The following is a 27,714-nucleotide window of genomic DNA, read 5'->3' as shown; positions in this document are numbered from 1 at the left end:
CCTAAGGCGTTCTGTAAGTATGTGAAGAGCAAAAGGATGAAATGTGAAGGAATAGGACCTATAAAACGTGCCGATGGGAAAGTTTATATAGAACCGGTAGAAATAGCAGAGGTGCTGAATGAATACTTTAGTATTCATGGTGGAAAAGGATCTTGGTGGTTGTAGTGCAGGCTTGTGGCGGACTGAAAAGCTTGAGTATGTGGACATTAAGAGGATGTGTTGGAACTTTTGAATAGCATCAAGACAGATAAGTCGCCGGGACCAGATGGGATGTACCCCAGGTTACTGTAGGAGGCGAGGGAAGAGATTTCTTTGCATCATCGATGGAAACAGGAGAGGTTCGAAGGATTGCAGATGTGGTTCCTACATTCAAGAAAGGCAATAGAGATAGCCCAGGAAATTACCGACCGGTGAGTCTAACCTCAGTGGTTGGTACGGTGATGGGGAAGATTCTGAGAGACAGAATTTATGAACAATTTATGAACAAGTATAGTATGATCAAAAGTGGTCAGCACGGCTTTGTCAAAGGCAAATCGTGCCTTACGAGCCTGGTTGAGTTTTTTGAAGATGTGACTAAACACACCGATGAAGGAAGAGCAGTAGATGTGGTTTATATGGACTTCAACAAGGCATTCTATAAGGTCACTCATTCAAGCCTTATAGAAAAAGTGAGGGGCATGGGATCCAAGGAGACATTGCTTTGTGGATCCAGAACTAGCTTGCCCACAGAAGGCAGAGAGTGGTTGTAGATGGACCTTTTTCTGCATGGAGTTCGGTCACTAGTGGAGTGCCCCAGGGATCTGTTCTGGGACCCTTGCTGTTTGTGATTTTTAAAAATGACCTGGATGAGGAAGTAGAGGGATGGGTTGGTAAGTTTGCCGATGACACGAAGGTTGGAGGTGTTATGGACAGTTTGGAGGGATGCCAGAAGTTGCAGCGTGACACAGATGGGATGCAAGACTGGACGGAGAAGTGGCAGATGGACTTCAACCCGGATGTGTGTGTGTGGTGGTTCATTTTGGCAGGTCAAATGGGATGAAGGAATATAACATTAAGGGTAAGACTCTTAGCGGTGTGGAAGATCAGAAGGATCCTGGGGCCCAGGTTCATAGAACTCTCAACTCAGCTTTGCAGGCGGAGGATGTGGTTAAGGCGGCGTATGGTGTAGTGGCCTTCATCAATCGAGGAATTGAGTTTAGGAGTTGGGAGATAATGCTGCAGCTGTATAAGACCCTGGTCAGACCCCACTTAGAGTACTGTGCTCAGTTCTGGTCACCTCATTACAGGAAGGATGTGGAAGCCATTGAAAGGGTGCAGAAAAGATTTACAAGGATGTTACCTGGATTGGGTGGCATGCCTTATGAGGATAGGTTGAGAGAGCTTGGTCTTTTCTCCTTGGAGAGTGAGGTGACCTGATAGACGTGTATAAGATGTTGAGAGGTATTGGTTGGGTGGATTCTCAGAGGCTTTTTCCAATGGCTGAAATGGCTTCCACAAAAGGACACAGGTTTAGGGTGCTGGGGAGTAGGCACAGAGGAGATGTCAGGGGTAAGTTTTCCACTCAGAGGGTGGTGGGTGCGTGGAATCGGCTGCCGGCGGTGCTGGTGGAGACAGATTCGATAGGGTCTTTTAAGAGACTTCTGGATGAGTACATGGGACTTAGTAGGATTGAGGGTTATAGGTAAGCCTGGTAGGTGGAGATATGATCGGCGCAACTTGTGGGCTGTAGGGCCTGCTTGTGCTGTGGTTTTTCTATGTTCTAACTCTGAAGTTTTGCATCGAAAACGCCATCTCCTCAGCCTGGCTATACCAGAAACTCACTGTTAGTCGCGTCCTTCAGTTAACAAGAATATTAATTTATTTTGCCAACTCCCAGAATTTCAACTGAATTCTGCTGAGACACTTTCTTCATCTGAACTTGTTCTAAACTCCAAAGCCCAACTGCTTGAACCCAGAACAACAAACCTGTAATTTAAATAAATGCAAAATACTACAAATGCTGGAAATCTGGAAGTAAAAAAAACGAAAATCCTGAATAAACTTACATATAATTAACTTACATTTACTTTTTTTCGTCTATTGATGATCTCGCAGGCAACCTGGTCACATGTCATGTACTGGAAGTCAGTGGCTGTTTACCAGAAATCAGATCCTCGAGAAATTTGGTTCTTAGAGACCGCTACCTTCCCCCACCCTGTCACCCCAAGAAGATGTAGGTTTTCTTCCCACTCAAAAACAAAGATCACCATAATATCTAGAAACACATTTAGTGCAAAAGTCTAAACCAATCCCAAGCTTTGCTTTTTCTCACCAACTAGTTTTTAAATAGAATGGGGGAAAAGATGATAGAAATAAAATTACCTTGACTCACAAAGTGAACTAATAGCTGTCATTAACCCAGGAGCCACAAGTTAACTTCAGTTAGTCAGTCACATTCTTATCTCTGGATCAAAATATTCTTGACGTTTATTTCAGCTAATGCACCATTGCAAAACAAAAGAAATGCTGAATTGCAAGAGGTACCAACATAAGGATAAGCTGTTAAACCAAACTCTGGAAATTCCCATTTGCTTTTTCTTTGAAGAAAAGTATGAATCATCTCTTGGTGTCATAGGCAACACTAATTCCCTTAACCAATAACTGCAGCAAATACCCAGCCATCAATTGGACTGGATGTTTCTGCATCATATAAAACAGTAATACAGACACACATTGATCCAACATCAATCCAAAAGTCAAGAGCTTCAAGTCTTTAGATTATCAACAACTTGCCCTGGTCCCTCCATGCCGACATTATAGTTAAGAAAGCCCACCAACGCCTCTACTTTCTCAGAAGACTAAGGAAATTTGCTATGTGAGCTACAACTCTCAGCATCTTGTACAGATGCATCATAGAAAGCATTCTTTCTGGTTGCATCACAGGTTGGTATGGCTCCTGCTCTGCCCAAGACCACAAGAAGTTACAAAAGGTCGTGAATATAGCCCAATCTATCACGCAAACCAGCCTCCCATCCACTGACTGTCTGCACTTCCTGATGCCTCGGCCAAGCAACCAGCATAATTAAGGACCCCACGAAGCCAGATAGTCATTCTTCCACCTTCTTCCGTCGGGAAAAAGATACAGAAGTCTCAGGTCACATTCCAACTGACTCAAGAACAGCTTCTTCCCTGCTGCCATCAGACTTTTGAATGGACCGACCTCGCATTAAGTTATCTTTCTCTACACCCTAGCTATTACTGTAACATTACATTCTGCACTCTTGTTTCCTTCTCTAAGAACGGTATGCTCTGTCTGTATACCATGCAAGAAACAATACTTTTCACTATATGCTAATACATTTGACCATAATAAATCAATTCAATTCAAATTTAATTCAAAAAGATAAAGAAAAAAATCTGCAGTTGTCTGCCACTGCCACCCAACTAATTGAGACCTAGTTTGCTAAGCTTTTGCTGAGAGTCAGTCTGTGAAGAAAAAATCTCAAGTCTAACCTGATTGTGGCCTGTTGTCTGATAGCTGGTGAGAAAATTGTATTATATAGAAGTGTTCACCAACTGCAAAAATTGATTTCACAGGAAATATATATATTTTAAATGCAGATGCAACTCAGAGATAAACAAAGTCATCAGTTGTTAAGGGGGAGCTACACAACATGCAGTGCTTCCTGTTATCAGTACTTTGTGGGGTGAGAACTCAGGACAACATGACAGTAATGGGATTTTTTTCTCTAGTCTGAAGTGATAGTGAAGCACACAGTTCTGAACAATCAAATCAAATCAAATCTACCGGCTGTCACTTCGCTTGACATTACACAATTCCCCGATGAGAACCAGCAATCATTGCTTCTGACTGTGCAATAAAATGAGAACTCACAGCAAAACACAAGCAATGTGTTCCCATTGCACAAAGAGGATGTTGTATCTTTGTGTGACAGAAGCATAAAGTGCAGGAGGTTTCCAATTTTTTTACATTTAGTTTTCAGCAGCCTGGTTTACAAGATTGTTCAGAAGGGGCGAGTACACACAATGTGGATTGTGAATAAGGTGCGGCAAATTGGACAAAAAAGTTACTTAACAGAAATTAGATTTCTTGTATAAAAAGCAGTACATGGTCCACATATTGTAATATAACCAAGTTCTACGGGAACTGGGGAAAACACACTGAGTGTGTAAACAGGACATCACTATATTGCAGAGAGAGAGTGTCTTTTACTCCTATTATACTGCATGAGATGTCTGCTCCACTACAGATCTTTCAGCCGTGATACACACAACTCAGTCTCAGAGTCACAGATTCAGGTCCAAATCCAGAACCTTGTGCAAAAAAAATCTGGGCTAACACTTCAACAGGTGTGCTGTTCTGTTGGAGGTAATGTATTTTGGATGAGCTATTAGGCTGAATTTTCCATAGAGAGTGGCAATCACCATTCGATTGCCACTCCACTCCTTTTTACTTACTCTAGATCGGAACTGCACATTTCTCACCCAGACTTTCAACAACAGGCCTGCTCAGAAATGTGCAGCACAGCTGCTCCGGGAGTCTCTTCCATACAATACAGCAGTGTCAAGGCACGTGATACAATGTCCCTTTTGTATACCTTAGTTGCCATCAACTATCAGGGTACCTCTGGAGTACAGCCATGCCATCCGGGGGAATGGAAGATCTGGGCCAGTAAAAACCAAGTCCCTGCCTTTCTCTCAGGTGGATGAAAAAGATCCATTGTGCTAACTTAACCACAAGTAGGGAGTTATTGCTGATCGCCTAGCCAATATTTGATCTTGAATCAAAGTCACAACGAATAGATTATTTAGTTGTGATCACACTGCTGTTTGAGAGGTGTTGATGTGCACAAACTGACTGCTACATTTCCTGCATTATAACAGTATAACACTTCAACAACTATTTGACTGGCTGTAAAATGTGTTGGAAAGTCTGGACATAGCATAAAGTGCCACATAAATGTACATCTTTCTTCCATTTTCACAAGTGAAACCAACTACTCAACTTCCATCACAAATTCTGGATAAATGGACATACATAGACTGAAGTCATTATGCAGTTGTCATTTCCTTCCCCATCCTCTACACATAATATCTGAGGGGCAGTTACTCAACCAAGGGAAAATGCCCCAACAGAGAATGAATCATTCTAAGAGACATGATACCATCTGTTAGGATCCATATGCCCAAATGCATTGTCTCATTGGAGTTAATATAGAGTGCAAAGTTAAGATACTTGTCTGTATTGATCAATGTGGCATAAGCTATCAACTGGACCCTGATTGAGAGATGTCTAAAGAGCAGTAATGAAATGAGTGAAATGACTGAGGTTTTTCTTCCTCCAGATAAAAATTATGGGATGAATTCATCTGGCATTGCAATACTCTAGTTTGTAACTGGTATGTCTTGGATCTTCGCAACATGAGAACATGGGGCTTTTTGAACATTTACAAAGTAGAAAAGATATTTCACATCTGACTTCGATAGAAGTGTCTAAATGGAGACCGTCCTAAGGATGAGCTCAAAAGATCAGTGCAAAATGACAAGTCACATACAACAGATTTATAATAGGGGCGCATAGTTTATAAAAACTGCAGGAGAGTACTGTTGTTTTACATGAAGTAAATTCAAGCTGACCTGAGCTGAGGAGCTTTGAGTAATTATCACATTAGCCAGTAAATGAAATTAAGATCACAACTGGGATCCAGTCAGTGTTTGAATAATACAGAACACATCAAGTGACTTCCCAATAATGCAAACAGGGCATGAGGACAAGTAAGTCATAAAAGTAAAGATTTACTTCTACTCCATACAAGTGATTAGCAGTTCAGAGAGGGTTCACTCAACTGATTACTTGGATGGGGGATGACCTGAGGAAAAGTTGGGACAGGTTGGGTTTGTATCTGTTGGACTTGAGAAGAATAAAAAGTGACCTCAATAAAACAGACAAGAACCTGACGGAACATGACAGGGTAGCTGTCTTTCTTTCCCTTGGGGGAGAGACTAGAACTACAGCATAATTTAAAAATAAGGAGCCTCATATTTAAGACGGAGATTGAGAGAATCTTCTTTCTCTCGGGGTCCTGAGATTGTAGTAAACTCTTCCCCAGAAGGAGCAACGAAGACAGTTATTGAATATTTTTGAGATTGAATTAGATAGATGCTTGACAAGGGAGTAAAGGCATTGATGGTAGGAAGGAAAATTGAGTTGAGGCCTTAATCAAATCAGCCATGGTGTTACTGAATAACAGAGTAAAAAGTCTGACAACACCAGGTTTAAGTCCAACCGATTTATTAAAATCTGTGTTTAAACCTGGTGTTGTCAGACATTTTACTGTGTTTACCCCAGTCCAGCGCCGGCATATCCACATCATGACCGAATAACAGAGCAGGCTCAAGGGGCCAAATGGAAGACTGCTGCTCTGAATTCATGCATTCAAATTTACATTAATATACCATTTTATTCCGTCAGAAGTGCTTCAACAAAATTACTTTGAAATAGTGACAATTATTGAACACAAATGCAACAGCCATTTTACACAGACAAAAAAGAATTAATTTCCACGTGATCTATATTTTGGATGATATTGGATGAGATAAAAATTTTGGATAAGACACCAGGAGCATCCTTACTCTTCAAATGCAATCATGGAATCCCTAACTTCCAGCTGAATGACGGCAACACATATCTGGGATAATGATTTCAAAGAGTTTGAAGACAATCCCTTGCCCCCAGCCTGAGTGCAGCAGTGAAGGGTCAACGTAGATCGTGTGTTTAGGCCCTGGAATGGAATTTAATTCCATATCTTTCTGACTCAGGGCAAGAGGCAAACCAAGTTAAGCTGACATTGGGATCTGAACCACAATGATTGTGAATAGAACTTGGCATTACAACAAATGAGTGCTGGGAACAATATGGAATATAACGAGCAATAAGAGACACAACTAATTGAACACCACTGAACCAATTTGGTTCCACTGTGCTACCAGCTCTATGGAGACTAGCACCATGAAATCAAATCAAGTTATTTAACACCATAAAGGTGAGATCCTAAAGGTTATTGCTATACAAACAGGCAACTGGATTACCTATAAGCTTGATTGCAATATCTGACCATCAAACCAAGAAATTACTTCTGCTAGACATTGGCATTCTGCTCTGTTCAGTGCTATGATATTACAAACATGTCTGTGAACAGTAAGGCAACATCTATTTAACTTTCATTCTATCAGGTTTTAGCCATCTGGGAAATTGAAAGCAAACACATTGATTCAGTAGCCTGCACTTCAAATAGGAAACACAAGACCTCTATCCTTGAACTGAAATATAAATAATGCATTGTCCAGGAGGGAAAAGAGAAAAAGATAATCACCACTTCGTGAAGATGTCAAGAGATCTTCCAGTCATGACAGCGAACTATGAGACAACAGAAGTCATCCCCAACCACATTATTTGTTATGGTTAAATGCAGACTCAGCGATATCAGTGGAATCACATCTTAAGGAAGTAAGCCTTTGTTTGTTGGCTTGTGAGATTACCATACATTTCTCATGCCATAGATGCTTGCTCTGAAGTCTTGTCCAGGAATATTCCAGGGCCAACCTTAGTGACCATACCCTCCTTTCATTCAATGTTCCCAGCATTTATCGTTTTATTTATTCCAGTTCCCTTGATTCCCAGGCCCCAGCTTTTATCAGCGTTGGTGCTCACCTCTTTGATGTTCTGCAGTGATTCAGGAGTGATGCTGAAGTCCACGGGGCTGGGGGTGAGCCTCCCCTTCTGAGGCTTTAAAATAAAAGAATCAACTTTAAGAAAAAAAGGCAGATCAAAGAATCTCAGAAATCAACAGTGTGAAAAGTGGCCATTCAGCCCACTATGCCTGCACCAGCCAACAAACAACCATACAGTTTAATCCCACTGTTCAGCTCTTAGTCTTTGGCCTTGTATGTTGCAGCACTTCAAAAGCATGTCCAAGTATTTTCTGAATGCCTGAGGGTTTCTGTCTCCACCACCCTTTCAGGCAGTGAATTCCAGATCCTCACCACCTCCTGGATGAATCATTTCCCCTCAAATTCATCAACAGACCACCCTCTTCTTGCCATATATTTATGTCCCCTGATTATGGACCCCTCAGTTAAGAGGAATAGGGCTTTCCTATCCGCTCAATTTAGACCCCTCATCATTTTACAAACTTCAAATAGGACTCCTCTGGACCTTGAAAATGTTTAAAACTGCACATCGTACTCCAGGTGTAGCCTAGAGTTTTATATAGTATCAACTTAACCTCCAAGTTCTGTGCCTCACCTAATTAAGCCAAGTATCCTGAATGCCTTTCTTGACGGCCTAACCTACCTGTCCAGCTACCTTCAGGAATCTGTAGACATGAACTCCAAGGTCCTTCTGTTCATCTACACTCCTTAGTACCCAACCACTGTAACATAAGAATTGCACAACTTCGAAACAGATGATATTTTACACAAATATGAGGAAGAAACGAGTTCCCACAAATATGCAGCCACATGAAGCCTCAGCTGGAACTGCATGCTGAAAAAAAATTCACGTCTCCACTATTTTCAGGTGAGATTCCACACCAGGCGCGAACACTCAGCAAACTGGGTCCGCAATGCAAAAGATACTTTTATTCAGCACAAACAAACAAGCCCTTCCACACTGTGTCCCCTCAATATAATTCAACATCAATCCATCTGGTCAATCACACAATAATTTATGCACTTCAACATGGACTGCTTAATTTTTTTACATGTTGCACAATTTTTATTCTTTATCTCTCTTTGTTGAGGCCAATCTTTAACTTTTGAACTTTAATTCCTCACTCATTCCTTACACCACTTTCTTCTCCCTCTCTTCCATTTACACTTCTTTTATTACCTGTGTCCCCCATGTCCCAATTTACGGGTTTCATACAAACTAATGAAAACCTCAGAATCTTCAGGAGACAAACTAAAGGACAATAACATATATGCTCATTTTTCCTACCCTTGTTGTCTTCAAAAAACTGGTCTGCACTTACCAGTGAATGCACAATGAACTCACAATTCTTGATCAAGTCTTTGGCAAGCAGCGGTCGACGCACATCACAACGTAGTGTGTACTGAAAGAGAGATAATGGTCAATCGTCCTTTGGACACAAAACATAGAAACATAGAACATTACAGCACATTATAGGCCCTTTGGCCCTCAATGATGTGCTGAGCTATGTCCAATCCCAAGATCAAGCTATCCCCTCGCTATAATTCTGGAGTGCTCCATGTGCTAATCCAATAACCGCTTGCAAGTTCCTAAAGGTGTCTGACTCCACTATCACAGGAGGCAGTCTATTCCACACCCCAACCACTCTCTGAGTAAAGAATCTACCTTGGACATCCCCTCCTATATTTCCCACCATGAACCTTATAGTTACGCCCCCTAGTAACAGCTACATCCACCCGAGGAAATAGTCTCTGCACATCCACTCTATCTATCCCTCTCATCATCTTATAAACCTCTTAAGTCACCTCTCATCCTCCTCCGCTCCAAAGAGAAAAGCCCCAGCGCCCTCAACCTTTCCTCATAAGACCTACCCTCCAAACCAGGCAGCATCCTGGTAAATCTCCTCTGCACTCTCTTCCAATGCTTCCACATCCTTCTTATAATGAGGTGACCACAACTGAACACAATATTCCAAATGTGGTCTCACCAACGTCCGGTATAGTTGCAGCATAACCCCACGGCTCAAACTCAAACCCCCTGTTAATAAACTCTGACATACTATAAGCCTTCTTCATGGCTCTATCCACTTGAGTGACAACCTTCAGAGATCTGTGGATATGAACCCCAAGATCTCTCTGTTCCTCCAAATTCCTTAGAACCCTGCCGTTGACTCTGTAATCTGCATTCAAGTTTGTCCTACCAAAATGAATCACCTCACACAAAACAATCTAATTTTTAAAAGATCCAGATACAGTATCCACAAGTTTGAACAATTAGCCTTCCAGAAATGCCAAGTTTACAGAATGGCAGCCTTGGACTCTGAAAGATTGTTTAACACAGCTTTGCCATAAGTGACACCACCAGCAGGGGATATCAAATCATTACAGATTCCCAAGGACAGAAATTTGGCAGCGTAGGTTTCATCACTGGAAACAATTTACAATTTTGGATTATTGAACTACAAACAATCTACTTGGATAAAATAGCCAAATGGTTCACCTCCAGCTGGCAGTCACTGAATGCAAAAAAAAAATCGATGATATTCATGATCCTTACTGCCAATTTATGATGATCACGGTTCAGCATTTTGATGATAGTAGTGCAATTGAGATATAGATTGTGTTTAAGGGAAATGTTTAAAAATTCAGCTTTATGCTACAGGCATGGAGGGAATGCAACACAGTGGCATACTGGTTCACACTACTGCCTCACAGCGCCAGGGACCCAGGTTTGATTCCCGGCTTGGTTCACAGTCTGCGCGGGTTTCCTGCTGGTGCTCCGGTTTCCTCGCTCAGTCCAAAGACACGCAGTCTAGGTGCACTGTTCATGCTAAATTCTTCCTCAGTGTATCCAAGCAGGCATGGAGTGTGCCAACTAGGGAACTTCCACAGTACCTTAATTGCAGTGTGAATGCAAGCCTACTTGAGATTCATAAACAAACTAAAAAAAACCTCAGATGCTGATCTTTTTTATTCATTCATGGGACCTGGGTGTTGCTGGCCGGCCAGGATTTATCACCCATCCTTAGTTGCCCGAGGGCAGTTGAGAGTCAACCACATTGCTGTGGGGCTGCAATCACACATAGGCCAGATCAGCTAAGGACAGCAGATTTCCTTAACTAAAGGACATTAGTGAACCAGATGGGTTTTTCCAACAATCGACAATGGTTTCATGATCATCAGCAGACTCTTAATTTCAGACTTTTTTTTGACTGAATTCAAATTCTGTCATCTGCCATGGCAGGATTTGAACCTACATTCCCACAACATTAGCAGAGTTTCTGGATTAATAGGATAGCAATAATACTACTAGGCCATCTCCTCCCCGCAATTCAGATGCCGGGACAGCAGGATAAGGACTCATTTTAGCCTTGCAAGTGGTTATGTTAAGAGTTAGCTGACTTTTGTTTACTTAAGTTCCCCTAGGATTTTATTTAGATTGATTGATAGGGTCATGCAACGATGTGGTTTATATGCACTCCTGGGTCTGTAGCAGAGAAAAACAGTTTTTACAGAAAGCAGTTTAGTTTGCAACTGAAGCTTGTTAGAAGTTACGAGGACTTTGCAGGCTTCTAGAACTCTATCTCTCTGAAAGCTTCAAGACTGTCTCACTTATTATTGCAAGTATATTTGTGATTGTTAACTTTATTTGAAGTAGCCTTCAGGTTTATGAGAAGAATGCTGTTTGGGATGAGTTTGAAATTAAAGTTGGTTCCTTTTCATTTTTAAATACTGTTCAACTGTTCATGGTTAAGCTGCTTCATTTGAGAGAGTTATATTTAAATTGTTTTACTACAAAACATTCCTACTTTGTCAATGGAATCATTCCTGGAAAAAAGTTTCTCACACATATGCCAAAATAGAGAAATTGTTGGGGTCTAGTTTGGCCTCATGATATACCTTGGGGTTCTGGTCCAGAATCCTAACAGCATCAAGATTTAAATCAAAACATTTTCTCTAAGGAATAGTAGGAGCAACATGCAAGTGTTTTCTTTTAAATTTATATTGTTCTATTGAAAGGCAAATTGCAGCTTACAGCAATGGGGAAGCAGTAGCATATTGGTATTGTTACTGCACTAGTAATCCAGAGACCGGGGATAATGGTCTGGGGACCCGGATTCAAATCTCAATTCAATAAAAAAAAACTGGAATTAAAAATCTAATGTGGACCATGAAACCATCTGGTTCATTTATATCCTTCAGTAACCTGCCATCCTCATCCATCTTCCAGACCCACATCAAGATGATTGATTCTTAAATGTCCACTGAAATGGCTGAGTAAGTCAGTTATACCACCTGTATCCACCTGCGGCAAAAATAAATTAAAACTAAATTAAATCAAAAAGTCTACAAAAATAAACGAAATGGACAGAAAACCTGGCATCAACTGAGACATCGAAACAACAACAGCAAACCCAATTCAGTCAACCCTGCAAACTTCTCCCCATTTATATCTGGGGGCTAGTGCCAAAATTGGGAGAGCTGTATCACGGACTAGTCAAGCAACAGCCTGACACAATGATACACTCAAAATCATATCTTACAGGAATCATACCTTCCAGGCAATGTCCCAGACACCACTATGACCAGCACAGCCAGTGGTACAGTGGTACATAGTTCAGAGGAATTACCTTGAAAGCCCTCAACATTGACTCCAGACCCCATGAATTCACGTGGCATCTTGGTCAAACATGGGCAAGAAAACCTCCTGTTGATTACCACATACCAACGCCCTCAGCTGATGAATCAGTACTCCATGTTGAACACCACAGCAAATGACTGTCAAGTAACTTTAGCACATTAAACATTCAATCACTTCCATTGAACATAATTTGAAAGGAATCACCAAATTATTTCCTTAAAATACTTGTACTGAAGCCAATTTATAATTCCAAAATCAAATGGTAATGAAGGCTAGATTTGTGAAAAAGAAACATGCATTTCACATGATCAGTTAAAATAATGCCAGTAGCATCCCTGCCTGACTTCATTTCAGCTGATATAGACACAATCTGAACAGAGTTTCATGTACCAACACTCCCACTTTAGGAACCACTGGAACACTTTTATTCAAATCTGATGAATCAATTCACCTCCCTTTTTAGTTGGAGAAATAATTTATTTTCCAATGATTAAAAATAACAAAATTCACATTGCAATTTTTATTCTAAACTGAAAGGTGTCCAGATATTGATTACTACAGTTTGAAATTGTTCCGCATTCAAAACTGTACCTCAAGACAAGAATAAAAAGACATATATAGTTGGAACGTGCACCTCAAAAACAGTAACAATAACTTTTCAAAAGGATTCACTTGTTGGAATGAAAACATTATTCTTTCTCTTCCATGCATTTTAACGCTGCCCAAAAAACCTACAAGATGTCAGCACCTGGGAGCAGGTCAATAGTGCGGAACAGCTATCTGTTTTCTTGAAAACTTAGCAGATCTGAAAGGAGTTCCAGCATTGAGAAGGGGGGAGCATGGATGGAGGAAGACAGTGAGGAAAGAGAGACAGAGGGACAGACACCAGGACTCAAGTATACTGCACAACCTCTACAAACACAAGGGGAAATTTAATGATCATTAGTCATCTGTGTGAACAAGTGGATGGGGACAGAGTGAAAAATCTGAGGAACAGTAAGCAACAAACTCTTTAAATCTTCAGAAATTATGCAAACACACTAGCACACAATTTTCTGAGTCATGCCAATAAAACGGAGAGTCAGCAACATCTTTCCTTTCAACATTTCAAATATACTTAAATGTCTGTGACAAGGTTTGGTATGTCCAGAGGTCACGAAAGGCACATTATAAATGCAAATCTTACTTTTTATTTACAAACTACATAGCTGGAGTAGGAGACCTCGTCTGGCCTTTGACTTTGTCTTCCTTAAAGCTGTTTTGTGTTGGCTCATTATTGCTTTGCAATTCTTGCATCTTTTACTTTGTGGCTTCTCATTGCATTTTGTTTGGTGCATTTAATATTTTCTCTGACAATTTTTAGGAAGGAAAGTTTTCCAACTTGCTGGTTTTTTTAAAATCTCCAGCTGCCGAAAATGTGCAAACTGTCGAATTGCATGGACGTGAGTTTCATAAAAAGGAAGGTAATGGATAGAAAATCTGGTTGTAATTTTTGATGGTGTAAGGCAGATAATTACTCCAAATCAGTGCAACTTCTGGTGGATTACTAAGAATGTAATACCACACAAAATCAGAGGAGAAAATCCTTCCTCTCCTCTCACCCACCCCTGTTTAAGCCAAGGGCAAAAATGCTAACCTGGTAATAAGAAATGAGATTATGTTGAATGTGATCTTTTATTAAACATTGACAATTAAAGCTGTCACTTACCTGAATGTTTACGAAGACACCGTGGTATGTCTCATACATAACCTTACTGCCTTTTACCTTCAGTGGGAATTCAAAAGGAATTTCCGTCCGCCCACTGGGTAGTTTCCCCGCCTTGGTTACTTCTACACTACTGCTGATAAGTTGGATTGGCTGCAAAAAGAAATACACCATAGTTGTCAACACCTGGGAGACCATTGCTTGGAAGAGACTCATTTGAAGGGACACAACTCTTTAAGGACACCCAATAGAAAGAGGAGGCCCAGAAAAGGAACCAGAGAAAGGAACTACAGCAATCTAGAGTCCTAGGAATGAACCTATCTCCTGGAAACACCTGCCAAGTGTGCAGTAAAAGATGTGGCTCTAGGTCAGGCTCATCAGCTATGCAATGACCCGCAGAACCCATGACCAATAACAGAGTTTCTTAGATGGATAATCATACTCATTAGCGAGTGATTGCCAATGAAGAATAATTTTGATTAACAAAAATCTGTCAATCTCAGAACTAAAATTAATTGATCTAGCATCAATTGCTATTTGTGGAAGTGCGCAAACTTAACCACTCTTCGTAAGAAGTATTATTTTCTAATATAATCTCCTTGTAGTAGTCAACCAACAACGCAGAGATTGAGCACTGTGAAACTGCTGAATATGATGTGGAGATGCCAGCGTTGGACTGGGGTAAACACAGTATGCCCCTCTCTGATCAGAACTTTCCACACATCTGACAAAAGAATAGCGTTTCCAAAAACTTGTGGGTTTATTATCAAATAAACTGGTTGGACTTTAACCTGGTGTTGTCTAAACTGCTGAATAGTCATGAAAAACCCAACTAATTCACCACTGTTCTTCAGAAGGAAACTTGTCAGCCCACATACACATCCAGTCCACATTCTGTGCTTGACTCTGCACGGCCTCAGGACAACTAGGGCATGCTAATATTTCCATTCAGAGTCTACAGACTAAACATTGACTTTTTCTTTGCAAAGATACAGTCTTGTGTTTATTTACAACATTTTTTAATTTTTACCTCAGAATGCCAACGCAATTTATTTATTTTCATAATAACACAAAATAGTTCTCAGGAGCTTTCACCATCAAGTGGTTGATCATTGGCGATGTTTCCAACTGCTTCTTAAATTTTAGGCAGACTGGATGGCACAAAGAGTTATTATTCTAATATTTTTATGGAGTCTTCGTCCAATATTGGCTACAGATATGTCTGACAGCAAAATAGGCTGGCAAGTTACATTAGACCTAGACATTATTTGCTTAATCTCGTGATTTACGTTGGCTGTCACTTTCCAATGCCACATCTGCAAGTAAGCTGTCTGTTCAAGTAATCAAAACAACTCAGTTACTATCTGTAACTCGCTTCAAGCGGATAACGTCCATCACTCCAGAAGCATTTTCACAGTAAATCAGACATATATCTCTCCCTTCCCTCCTTCTCTCTCAGCTCAGTTCCTTGACATAAGCAGCCCAACTTTAGGAACTGCATTTCAGAAGCCAACAGACCAGACAAAGTTGAGCTCATGAATAAGTGTTGGCTTTCTGTTCTTGGAAAGGGAACACTTGAAGCTCATCCTCTAAGTTTGCAGTCGTTAGCAGATCAACGTCTAACTGGAAGGCTACCAAAGAGAGAAAGTAGTTTACAGATCTTCTGTGAAAAGGGTTATCTTCCAGCTAAGCACTGCGACAGCAGTTCAGCTTTTCCAATAAATGCTGAGCAAGGGAAACAAGTCAATACAAAATATTATTATAGCCCATCCCCACAATTAGATCATTTACTGAGAAAAGAAAGAAGTTTGAACAACTCCACATACCTTCACAGAATTGTAGAAAGCTTCAAATACGCCAACACTCTTTGCACTGAGCTGCAAGCTAACAACTCCATCCATGGCCAAGGTGATTCCCTGGTGCTGAATGGCTTCTTTACTGGATAAAATAACCACGCCAGACAGAGTTTCCTGCAATAGAAGCCACAATACAAATCAAAGCCTTGCCTTTAGATACTCAAATCCATAAAACAGGTCCCACTCAATACCAAGCTTTTTACTGCACACTTCATTCATTTTTACTGAATCATTCAAAGCTTCTGATCCACTAAAATAGGTGGGATAGAAAATTTCAATAATGAGAGAAGAAATTTACAAATTAATATAGATAGATTAAGTGAATGGGGCAAAATTTGGCATTTGAAGCTTAATGTGGATAAGTCAGAGGCAAATGATCATCAAAATGGAGAGAAACTTCAGGATGCTTTTGTGCAAAGGGATCGGTGTCATCATACATGAATTGCAGAAAGCTAGTATGCAGGTATCAGGGAAGCTAAATGAATGGGGCGAAAAACTGCAGCAGTCAACAGTGCAGAGGGACCTCGCGGTCCTTGTGCATGAGCCACAAAAACCCAGCCTGCAGGTGCAGCAGGTGGTCAGGAAGGCAAATGGGATGCTGGCCTTCAAAGCGAGGGGGATTGAATATAAAAGTAGGGAGGTCTTGCTGCGGCTGTATAGGGCATTGGTGAGGCCGCAGCTGGAGTACTGTGTGCAGTTTTAGTCGCCGCACTTACGCAAGGATATTTTGGCCTTGGAGGGAATGCAGAGGAGGTTTACTAGGCTGATGCCGGAGTTGAGGGGGTTGAGCTATGAGGAGAGGCTGAATAAACTAGGCTTGTACTCGTTAGAGTTCAGAAGAATGAGGGGAGATCTCATTGAGACGTATAAGATGATGAATGGGATGGATAGGATAGAGGTGGAGAGGCACTTCCTGCTCAGAAAGGACAGTAGGACTAGGGGGCACAGCCTCAAGATAAAGGGGGGGCGGTTTAGAACGGAGTTGAGGAGGAACTTCTTCACTCAAAGGGTGGTGAGTCTCTGGAATTCTCTGGCCATTGAGGTGGTGGAGGCTGCCTCGCTAAATATTTTTAAGACGCGAGTTGATGGGTTTTTGATAAGCAAGGGGATTAAGGGTTATAGGGAGAGGGCAGGAATGTGGAACTGATCAGATCAGACAGATCAGCCATGATCTTATTGAATGGCGGGGCAGGCTCGAAGGGCTGGATGGCCTACTCCTGCTCCTATTTCTTATGTTCTAAATCTTGGAATTATTGCCAAAGAAATAGAATATAAAAGTAGCAAAGGGTTGCTGCTACTGTACAAAGCATTAAACCACACTTAGGATATTGTGCATAGTTTTGGTCCACTTATTTGACGAGGGATGTAATTGCACTGGAGACAGTTCAGAGAAGGTTCAAAAGATTGATTCCAGAGATGAGGATTTTGTCTTACAAAAAGAGATTGGGCAGTTTAGGCCTATACTCCCTGGAATGTTGAAAAATGAGTAGAGATAGACGAAATAGATGTGGAAAGGATGTTTCCTCTTGTAAGGTAATCTAGAACAACCAGTCACAGTTTTAGGACAAATGGTGGCCAATTTAAAACAGAGATGAGGAGAAATTACTTTTCTGAAAGAGTTGAGAGTCTGTGAAATTCACTATCCAAAGTGCAGTGGATGACGGGACAACTTAATGAAGAGGTAAACAGATTTTGGATTAGTGATGGTTTGAAGGGCTATGGGAACAGGCAGGTAAGTGGAGTTGAGGCTGATATGAGATCAGCCATGATTGTATTAAATAGCAGAGCAGGCTCAAGGGACTAAACTGCCTACTCCTGCTCCTAGTTATGTTCCTACGTTCCTACTTTTTTTCCACGCACTTGAAAATTCTTCTTGAATCTGTAGACACCAGTCAATATAGAAGTGTTCCAAGTATTTATTTTGTTCAGTTTCACTACATCAACAGTGTTAATTATATAGCAATTGGGGGTTAATTGTATTCAGGTTGTGGAAATTAATTGGGGACTCACCTGTACGCAATAGAATATATAGAACAGATTGAAAGTTTGGTGGTTTGACTGAAGATGCACGGTAAGCAATGTGCATCAATCACTGACAAATTTTTATTTGCAGAAAGACAAGACTCCAATGTTCTATTCTTCTTCACCTAAATATAACAGGAACTGTGCAGGACAGCCCATTCAGCCTCCTGAGCCTGGTCTGTCATTAAATTATATTGGGCTTATTTGCATCCTAATTCCATCTTTCCATTTTGGTTCCACCCTTAACATTCTTGCAGAACATAAGGCCAGCAATCTCAGTTTTGATACTTTCAATTGATTCTCCAGCCTTAACAGCTTGAGACACAGAGCTCCAGATTTTTGTTATTTTTTATTTGAAGAATTGCTTCCTGAAATTATCGTGATAGCCTACCTCTTATTTTAAGGTTACGCGCCCCCATGTTTTGTACTCTGGTTTGTAGTAAGGTAGCCTTCAGTCCAAACTTCGCTTCACTTCGACTTAAGTCACTCTGAAGTAAAGAGTGTATGAAAATGCATCAGCTCGTGTTCCTGCTTTCTTACACTGACCCTTGCTGTAAAGTGCATTTGATCGAGTGACAACTAATAAAAGGATTAGACTTGATTACCTCTCTCCAGAATTTGCCGACACCACCTAAGCCTGTGCACAGGAAACATCCAAACAAACAACACAAAATTATAATGACACAACTCTTACTCGAGGCTTTTCCCTGCCAGGTTGATGGTTTGCAACCACAAAGCTGAAAAAAGAGAGATCTTTTTTATTAATAGCTTCAAATTTCACTGAGGAAATTTCAGTCCAATCCACATCCAACAACCTGCTCTGCAAACTCTGCTTAATCTTTGACAACTGTGACAAATTCTACCATAGAAGCCGAGACAATTCTAAAACAACCAACATTGTTCTAAAAGAAAAAGTCAACACGTCCTCTCTCTCAATGTTGATGGATGGATCCTTTAAAAGATTTCAGGGTCCAGATTTGCATCTTCACCAAAAGCTCATAGTACCTCCTTGGACCACACATTCCTACAATCCCAAAAATTAGTGAGATCTAATTTTAAAACTGAAATTAGGAAGAACACCAATACAAAGAGTGATAAATACTTCATACCATCTCCCAAGCAGATTAGTAGCAGAAAATTTCAAAAAGCAATCGATTCGACTTATTATTGTCACATGTATTAGCATAGTGAAAAGTATTATTTCTTGCATGCTATATAGACAAAGCATATCAACCATAGAGAAGGAAATGAGAGAGTGCAGAACATAGCATCACAGCCATAGCTAGAGTGTAGAGAAAGGTCAACTAAATGCAAGGTAGGTCCCATTCAAAAGTCTGACGGCAGCATGAAAGAAGCTATTCTTGAGGCGGTTGGTACGTGACCTCAGATTTCTGTATCTTTTTTCCCGATGAAAGAAGGTGGAGGAGAATATCCAGGTTGCATGGGGTCCTTAATTATGCTGGCTGCTATGCTGAGGCAGGAAGCGGGAAGAGCAGACAGAGTCAATGGATGGGAGGCTGGTTTGCGTGATGGATTGGGCTATATTCACGACCTTTTGTAGTTTCTTGTGATCTTGGGAAAAGCAGGAGCCATACCAAGCTGTGATACAATCAGCAAGAATGCTTTTTATGATGCATCTGTAAAAATTGGAGTCATAGCTAATAAGTCAAATTTCCTTAGACTTCTGAGAAAGTAGAGGCGTTAATTGGCTTTCTCAACTACAATGTCGGCATGGGGGGACCTGGACAGGCTGTTGGTGATCTGGACACGTAAAACTCTGAAGCTCTCAATCCTTTCTACTTCATCCAATTGATGGAGAAAGGAGCATGCTCTTTTTTATGCTTCCTAATGTTGATGACAATCTCCTTCGTTTTGTTGACATTCAGGGGGAGATTGTCTCTGCACCTGTTCACCAGATAGAGTCAGAGGTTTACAGCTTGCAAACAGGTCCCTCAATCCAACTTGTCCATGTCACCCCTTTGTTTTTAAACAGTAAACTAGTCCCAAATGTCCGTGTTTGGCCCATATCCCTCTATAATCATCTTACCCATGTAACTGTTTAAACGCTTTTTAGACAAAATTGTACCCGCTCCTCTACTACTTCTGACAGCTGGACATTCACTCTGCCAGATACTCATCACCCTCTGAACCCTTTTGTATCTCTCCCCTCTCACTTTAAGCATATGCCCTCCAGTTTTAGACTCCCCTACCTTTGGGGAAAGATGTTTACTGTCTAGCTGATCATGCCTCTCATTAATTTTATAGACCTCTATAACTTCACCCCTCAGCCTCCTAAGCTCCAGTCGATCCACCTCTCCTTATAACTCAAACCATCAAGTCCTGGTAACATCCTAATAAATCTTTTCTGCACTCTTTCTAGTTTAATAATATCCTACACTCAGTCCTATCTTGGTTCAATTTACCAAATTGCATCACTTTGCACTTATCTAAATTAAACTCCATCTGCCATTCATCAGCTCACTGGCCCAATTGATTAAGATCCCGCTGCAATCCTCGATGATTCTCCTCACTGCCCATTATGTCATCAATCTTGGTGTCATCCACAAACTTACTAACCATGCCTCCTAGATTCTCATCTAAATCATTAATATAAATGACAAATAACAGTGGACCCAGCACTGATGCCTGAGGCACAACACTGGTCACAGGCCTCCAGTGTGAAAAACAATTCTCTACAACCACTCTCTGGCTTCTGTCAAAAAGCCAATTTTGTATCCATTTGGCTACCTTACCCTGGATCCCATGAGATTTAACCTTACGCAACAACTATCATGTGGTACCTTGTCAAAGGCCTTGCTAAAGTCCATGTAGATAAGAACATAAGAAATAGGAGCAGGAGTAGGCCATCTGGCCCTTCGAGCCTGCCCCGCCATTCAATAAGATCATGGCTGATCTGTCGTGGCTCAGTTCCACATTCCCGCCCTCTCCCCATAACCCTTAATCCCTTCTCTTATCAAAAACCCATCAACCCGCGTCTTAAAAATATTTAGCCAGGCAGCCTCCACCACCTCAACGGGCAGAGAATTCCAGAGATTCACCACCCTTTGAGTGAAGAAGTTCCTCCTCAACTCCGTTCTAAACTGCCCCCCCTTTATCTTGAGGCTGTGCCCCCTAGTCCTACTGTCCTTTCTCAGCGGGAAGAGCCTCTCCACCTCTATCCTATCCATCCCATTCATCATCTTATACGTCTCAATGAGCTCTCCCCTCATTCTTCTAAACTCTAACGAGTACAAGCCTAGTTTATTCAGCCTCTCCTCATAGCTCAACCCCCTCAACTCCGGCATCAGCCTAGTAAACCTCCTCTGCACTCCCTCCAAGGCCAAAATATCCTTGCGTAAGTACGGCGACCAAAACTGCACACAGTACTCCAGCTGCGGTCTCACCAATGCCCTATACAGCCGCAGCAAGACCTCCCTACTTTTATATTCAATCCCCCTCGCTTTGAAGGCCAGCATCCTATTTGCCTTCCTGACCACCTGCTGTACCTGCAAGCTGGGTTTTTGCGACTCATGCACAAGGACCCCGAGGGTCCCTCTGCACTGTCGCCTGCTGCAGTTTTTCTCCACGTAAGTAATAATCCTTCCTACCATTATTCCTACCGAAGTGGACCAACATCAACTACATTGCCCTCATCAACCTTCTTGGTTACCCCTTCAAAAGGCTCAATCAAATTTATGAGACATGATTTTTCATTCATAACGACCCTGCTGACTGTCCCTTGAAGTCCTGGCTTCTCTAAATACCTGAAGATTCTCTATCTCATTCCTGTACTCTGTCTTGTCATTGTTTGAGATCTGACCCACTACGGCAGTGGCATCAGCAAACTTGGAAATTGAGTTGGTGGGGAATTTGGCCACACAGTCAAAGCTGTAAAATGAACATCGCAGGGGGCTGAGAACACAGCCTTATGGGGCACTGGTGTTGAGGATGATCATGGAGGAGGTGTTGTTGCCTATCCTAACTGATTGCAGTCTCTGGGTTAGGCAGTTCAGGATCCAGTTGCAGAGGGAGGAGCCGAGGCCCAGGCCATGGAGTTTGCAGATGATTCAGAAGTTTACATAGCAAATAATATTTCTATAGCAACTTTAACATAGTGCAATATTCCAAGTTACTTCACAGGGGAGTTATAAAACAAAGTAACACCAAGGCACAAAAGGATATAAATACAAATTACTGCGGATGCTGCAATCTGAAACAAAAACAGAAAATGCTGGAAAGGCTCAGCAGGTCTGATAGCATCAGTGGAAAGACAATGGAGCCAATGGTTCGAGTCTGGATGACCCTTCATCAATTAATATGGAAACAAGGAGGGGAAGTTTATATTAACAATTTGGGTGAGAATATAGGAGGCGTGGTTAGTAAGTTTGCAGATGACACCAAGATTGGTGGCGTAGTGGATAGCGAAGAAAGTTATCTCTGATTGCAATAGTATCTCGATCAATTGTACCAGTGGGCTGACGAATGAAGATGGAGTTTAATTTAGATAAATGCGAGGTGATGCATTTTGGTAGACTGAACCAGGGCAGGACTTACTCAGTTAATAGTAGAGCACTGGGGAGAGTTACAGAACAGAGAGATCTAGGGGTACATGTTCATAGCTCCTTGAAAGTGGAGTCACAGGTGGACAGAGTGGCGAAGAAGGCATTTGGCATGCTTGGTTTCATCAGTCAGAACATTGAATACAGGATGCCTTGTTGAAGTTGTACAAGACATCGGTGAGGCCACACTTGGAGTACTGGTCACCCTATTATAGAAAGGATATTATTAAACTGGAAAGAGTGCAGAAAAGATTTACTAGGATGCTACTGGGACTTGATTTTGCATTATAAAGGAAAGGCTGGATAGACTGGGACTGTTTTTCTGGAATGTAGAAGACTGAGGGGTGATCTTATCGAGGTCTATAAAAATAATGAGGAACACATTCAGCTCGATAGTCAATATTTTTTCCCAAAAGTAGAGGAGTCTGAAACTAGAGGGCATAGGGAGAGATAAAAAAGTGTCCAGAGGGACAATTTTTCACTGAGGGTGGTGAGCATCTGAAACAAGCTGTTTTAGGTAGTAAAGGCGGATACAATTTTGTCCTTTAAAAAGCATTCAGACAGTCACAGTGTAAGATGGGTATAGAGGGATATGGGCCAAATGTGGGATTAGCTTAGGGGTTTAAAAAAAGTGGCATGAACAAATCGGGTCGAAGGGCCTGTTTCCATGTTGTAAATCTCTATGATTCTATAAGTTGGTTAGTCAGCAGTTTAGTAGGAACATGGTCATGAGAGCAGATGGGAGAGGGGTTGTCTCACAGACATTGGCAAGTACCGTGCAACAGTTTTTAGCTGGTCACTTTCAATTCAGTAATGAATATTTTGAGGAAAACAAATGTGGTTTGCAGGGATTTATATTTGTATTGGTAAGCAATAGAAACAAAGTATAGTTTTAAGTGTGTTTAATTTAATGTTTTAGTGCCGGGAAGGGTAAAGCCTATTGTAAGGTCATGCTGGCCAAATGCGTTTGTATGTATGGGTTTCAATTCCAACTGATTTCTATTGTGCTTGAAAAGGGTTACAACATAAGAACATAAGAAATAGGAGCAGAAGTAGGCCATCTAGCCCTTTGAGCCTGCCCCGCCATTCAAAAAGATCATGGCTGATCTGTCGTGGCTCAGTTCCACCTTCCTGCCCTCTCCCCATAACCCTTAATCCCCTCGCTTATCAAAAACCCATCAACCCGCATCTTAAAAATATTTAGCAAGGCAGCCTCCACCACTTCAACGGGCAGAGAATTCCAGAGATTCACCACTCTGAGTAAAGAAGTTCCTCCTCAACTCCATTCTAAACCGCACCCCCCCCTCCTTTATCTTGAGGCTGTGCCCCCTAGTCCTACTGTCCTTTCTCAGCGGGAAGAGTCTCTCCACCTCTATCCTATCCATCCCATTCATCATCTTATATGTCTCAATGAGATCTCCCCTCATTCTTCTAAACTCTAACGAGTACAAGCCTAATTTATTCAGCCTCTCCTCATAGCTCAACCCCCTCAACTCCGGCATCAGCCTAGTAAACCTCCTCTGCACTCCCTCCAAGGCCAAAATATCCTTGCGTAAGTGTGGCGACCAAAACTGCACGCAGTACTCCAGCTGCGGCCTCACCAGTGCCCTATACAGCTGCAGCAAGACCTCCCTACTTTTATATTCAATCCCGCTCGCTATGAAGGCCAGCATCCCATTCGCCTTCCTGACCACCTGCTGCACCTGCAGGCTGGGTTTTTGCGACTCATGCACAAGGACCGCGAGGTCCCTCTGCACCGTCACCTGCTGCAGTTTTTCGCCACGTAATAGTCCTTCTTACCATTATTCCTACCAAAGTGGACCACCTCGCACTTGCCAACATTAAATTCCATTTGCCAGTTCCTGGCCCATTCGCCCAGCCTATCTAGATCCTTCTGCAGACTCTCCACACCCTCTGCGCAATTTGCCGTTCCACCAATCTTGGTGTCATCAGCAAATTTCGACACCATACACTCGGTGCCCTCCTCCAGATCATCTATATAAATGGTAAATAGCTGAGGCCCCAGCACTGACCCCTGGGGCACTCCACTAGTCACCAACCGCCAATCCGAATAGCACCCATCGACCCCCACTCTCTGCCTCCTATTTGACAGCCAATCCTCTATCCATGCTAACACCCTACCCCCAACTCCATGCCCCCTGACCTTCTGCAATAACCTCTTGTGAGGTATCTTGTCAAACGCCTTCTGAAAATCAAGAAAGACCACATCCACCGGCTCTCCTCTATCCACTGCCCTAGGCACATCCTCATAGAACTCCAATAAATTTGTCAGACACGACTTCCCCTTAACGAAACTGTGCTGTGTCTGCTCTATCAAGCAATTCCCCTCAAGATGCCTCGCTATTTCCTCCTTGATGACGGAGTCTAACATTTTACCTACAACAGACATTAAACTACCCGGCCTATAATTCCCTGCCTTTTGCCTGCCACCCTTCTTAAACAACGGCGTAACATTAGCCGTTTTCCAATCTTCCGACACTTCCCCGGAATCCAGCGACGTTTGGAAAATAACCACCAAGGCATCCACTGTCACCTCCGCCATTTCTTTCAGAACCCTTGGATGCATTCCATCTGGTCCTGGGGACTTGTCCACAATCAGTCCCTCCAGTAACAATAATGTCATTGAGACCCTCCTGTCCTACCATCTTTCCATCACTAACACCCGGCAAATTATTCACGTCCTCCTCCATGAAGACCAAAACAAAAAAGTTATTCAAGGCCTCAGCCATTTCCCCATCCCCTACCACTAAGTCCCCCCTCTCAACCTCTAAGGGTCCAACGTTCACCCTAGCCAGCCTCTTCCTTTTTATATATTTATAAAAACTCTTGCTATCCTTTTTTATATTAAGCGCATGAAGATAAAATGAAGAGTACATAGAGGCTGGCAGAATTAGCAGTGGTTGCTTAGCAACTGGGGGCCCTGGGGGTTCAAAGATATGTGGGTTAGGTTGATTGGCCATGCTAAATTTACTAACGTGTCAGGGATTAGCAGGGTAAAATCATGGGGCTGCAGGAATAGGGCCTGGGTGGGGATTGTGGTTGGTACAGACTTAATTGGTCAAGTGGCCTCCTTCTGTACTGTAGAGATTCTACGAAATTAGGAAGGCTTTTAAGTTTTAGTTTTTGGGTGAATGTATTTGCAGTTGAAGAAAGTACATCAGGAAGTGAACGATGCTCAACCCTGCCATGAGCAGAAGCTAGATAGGACAAGCTAGCTACAAAGAAGCAGACCTCCCAAAGAATGCAAACTTGATACCTTGTGGATCCACTCTAAACTGCTGGGGAATTGAAGGAGGCCTGGCTCCCAGGCACATGGCATGTAGGAACACTGGCAAATTGTTATGCCCTTAGTGCCCATGAAACCTCAGGCTATGGATAAAGAGCCCCGCTGCCTTGTTGGCGTTTTGAGAGAGAAAGCTAAAGGGAATAAACGCTACCAGAAAATCCAGAATGGAGTTCTGTCGGCAGTTATCTGTCAGGTTCCCAGCAACTCCTGCAGCAGAACAGGTATCAAGCAGTACTGGTTTCAGTCTGTTCTATGGACGATACCAGAAATGGCAAGAGAGGGATCCTGATGTCTGGACAATTCAGAATCACCAGCTTATTTGGCCAGGCCCTGGAGAGGATGCTCCAGCTTCATTTTACACTAGCCAATACAGGAAGCAATAGTTACTGATTATAGGCACTTGCTCAATTTATCGTAGAGCACAAATGCCAATGGTTATTTCTGACAGTGATAGAAATGATCATGTCTCATTGGTTAACAACCACTTGCCTCAAGCTGTGCAGACCCTAGTTAGTTAGGTGCTGTACTGCCATGACCTGCTTGCTTCTACAGGTACTTGGAGCTTAGACAGTCATCTCTCAACAGTGGGATTATTAATCCATGCATCACACTGACAAACTCAACAAAGAAGACACCAGTCTTTTGCATCATAAACTAATATGTAAGGACCATGAACTCTCCTGACCTTACCAACAATCTTCTGCAGTGTTGATGATGGACGCAGGATAACTGTAATTGTCAAAGATCTTACCAGACTCAATTTGGGCTCTGATGTGCTGTAAGAAACAAGGCTGGCTTAATGTGGATCTCATAAAGAGAAACACTACACGTTCTTGTGGCAGCGGAATAGCCCAGATATAATACAAGATGATGGATCGGGATTCACAGTAAAAATGCTCGACATGCAATGATTGAACTCCCCATAGAAAGTTGAGAGAGAGTTGTTTCTCTTCATTTGTCAACAATCATGGGCATAGTTAATCTATGCCTTGACACTCATCTCCATCCAGTTCTGAGAGACATTTGACACTGCCATCAGCAGAATTCCCAGCACCTAGGCAAAGGATGCTCTAGGGAACTTCAACACAAGGATGGATACTGATTACACTGCTAGACCAAAGTGCAGAGGGGCACCAGAGAATTGGCGAAATGAATGAAAATGGACAAAGGTTGCTGGAGTTATGCTGTTACCATGGATTATGTGGCAAGGCTTCGTTTCAAAACAGCGTTTGATCACACAAAGTGTCCTGAAGATGCCAGAATCCACCACTACAACTACAATAGATGATGTCCAACTCAGAAGTGATACAAATCCCAGGCATACTCCTTTGTCTGCTAATGATGCCAATAAACATCCTGAAAAAATTGCTCTGAACTACTTCCAAGGTCAATATATCTGAGATGCAACATCCAGAACTAAACACAGTTGCTTAACTGAGATCTAGCCTGGCATGCCACCCAATAACTGATCTCCAGCCTCTGTACACATTGAAGGGTGATCAATCAGAAGAAAAAAATGAAGGGAAGTAAACACTGAACAAGTGAGTGGCAGTAGCATTTATGCAACATGCCTCACAGAGAAAGGGAACGTTTCCAAGTGTTTTACAAAGGGTTGAAGAATTGCCCACCCTGCAGACGGATGAGGGTAGGTGAAAAAAGGTCAACATGACTGTAATTTTTCAGAGGAGCAAAGTAGCTTTGGGATAAGTTTCTGGAAGGCAATGAATATGGTGCCTGAAAGATCAACCTCATACAAAAAAAGAGGTGAGAGCACAAATGAACAGCAATTGAGAACTAGGGAAGTCATGGATGCAGAAAATGGACAAGGAGAATAGGGTAAGGCTAAGGAGAGATTTGAACATGTCTTCAGGGAATAGAGGATGGAGAAGCAATGAACGAGTCGAACATGATGC

The 27,714-nt window shown here is 42.0% G+C and overlaps 1 protein-coding gene across 2 annotated transcripts in view; it reads right to left on the bottom strand.

The window, feature by feature from the left end:
• vps26c (VPS26 endosomal protein sorting factor C) overlaps nucleotides 1-27,714 on the bottom strand; it is a 65,737-nt gene that overhangs the window by 15,899 nt on the left and 22,124 nt on the right. The window contains exons 2-6 of one of the 2 annotated variants that reach the window (XM_080203729.1): nucleotides 18,327-18,423; nucleotides 15,884-16,027; nucleotides 14,061-14,210; nucleotides 9,033-9,113; nucleotides 7,712-7,786 (exon numbers count right to left, since the gene is read on the bottom strand). In XM_080203729.1, coding sequence (XP_080059855.1) covers nucleotides 7,712-7,786; nucleotides 9,033-9,113; nucleotides 14,061-14,210; nucleotides 15,884-15,958 — 381 coding nt within the window. In that variant the 5' untranslated portion in view covers nucleotides 15,959-16,027; nucleotides 18,327-18,423. The remainder of the gene's footprint in view (nucleotides 1-7,711; nucleotides 7,787-9,032; nucleotides 9,114-14,060; nucleotides 14,211-15,883; nucleotides 16,028-18,326; nucleotides 18,424-27,714) is intronic. The other variant, XM_080203728.1, reaches the window with a different exon arrangement.

Source organism: Carcharhinus amblyrhynchos, chromosome 15 (genome assembly GCF_965287045.1).
Source record: "Carcharhinus amblyrhynchos chromosome 15, sCarAmb.v2.hapA, whole genome shotgun sequence".
Taxonomy (NCBI): domain Eukaryota; kingdom Metazoa; phylum Chordata; class Chondrichthyes; order Carcharhiniformes; family Carcharhinidae; genus Carcharhinus; species Carcharhinus amblyrhynchos.
Note: the sequence above shows the minus strand (reverse complement) of the source record. Positions and strands in the feature narration are given on the sequence as shown.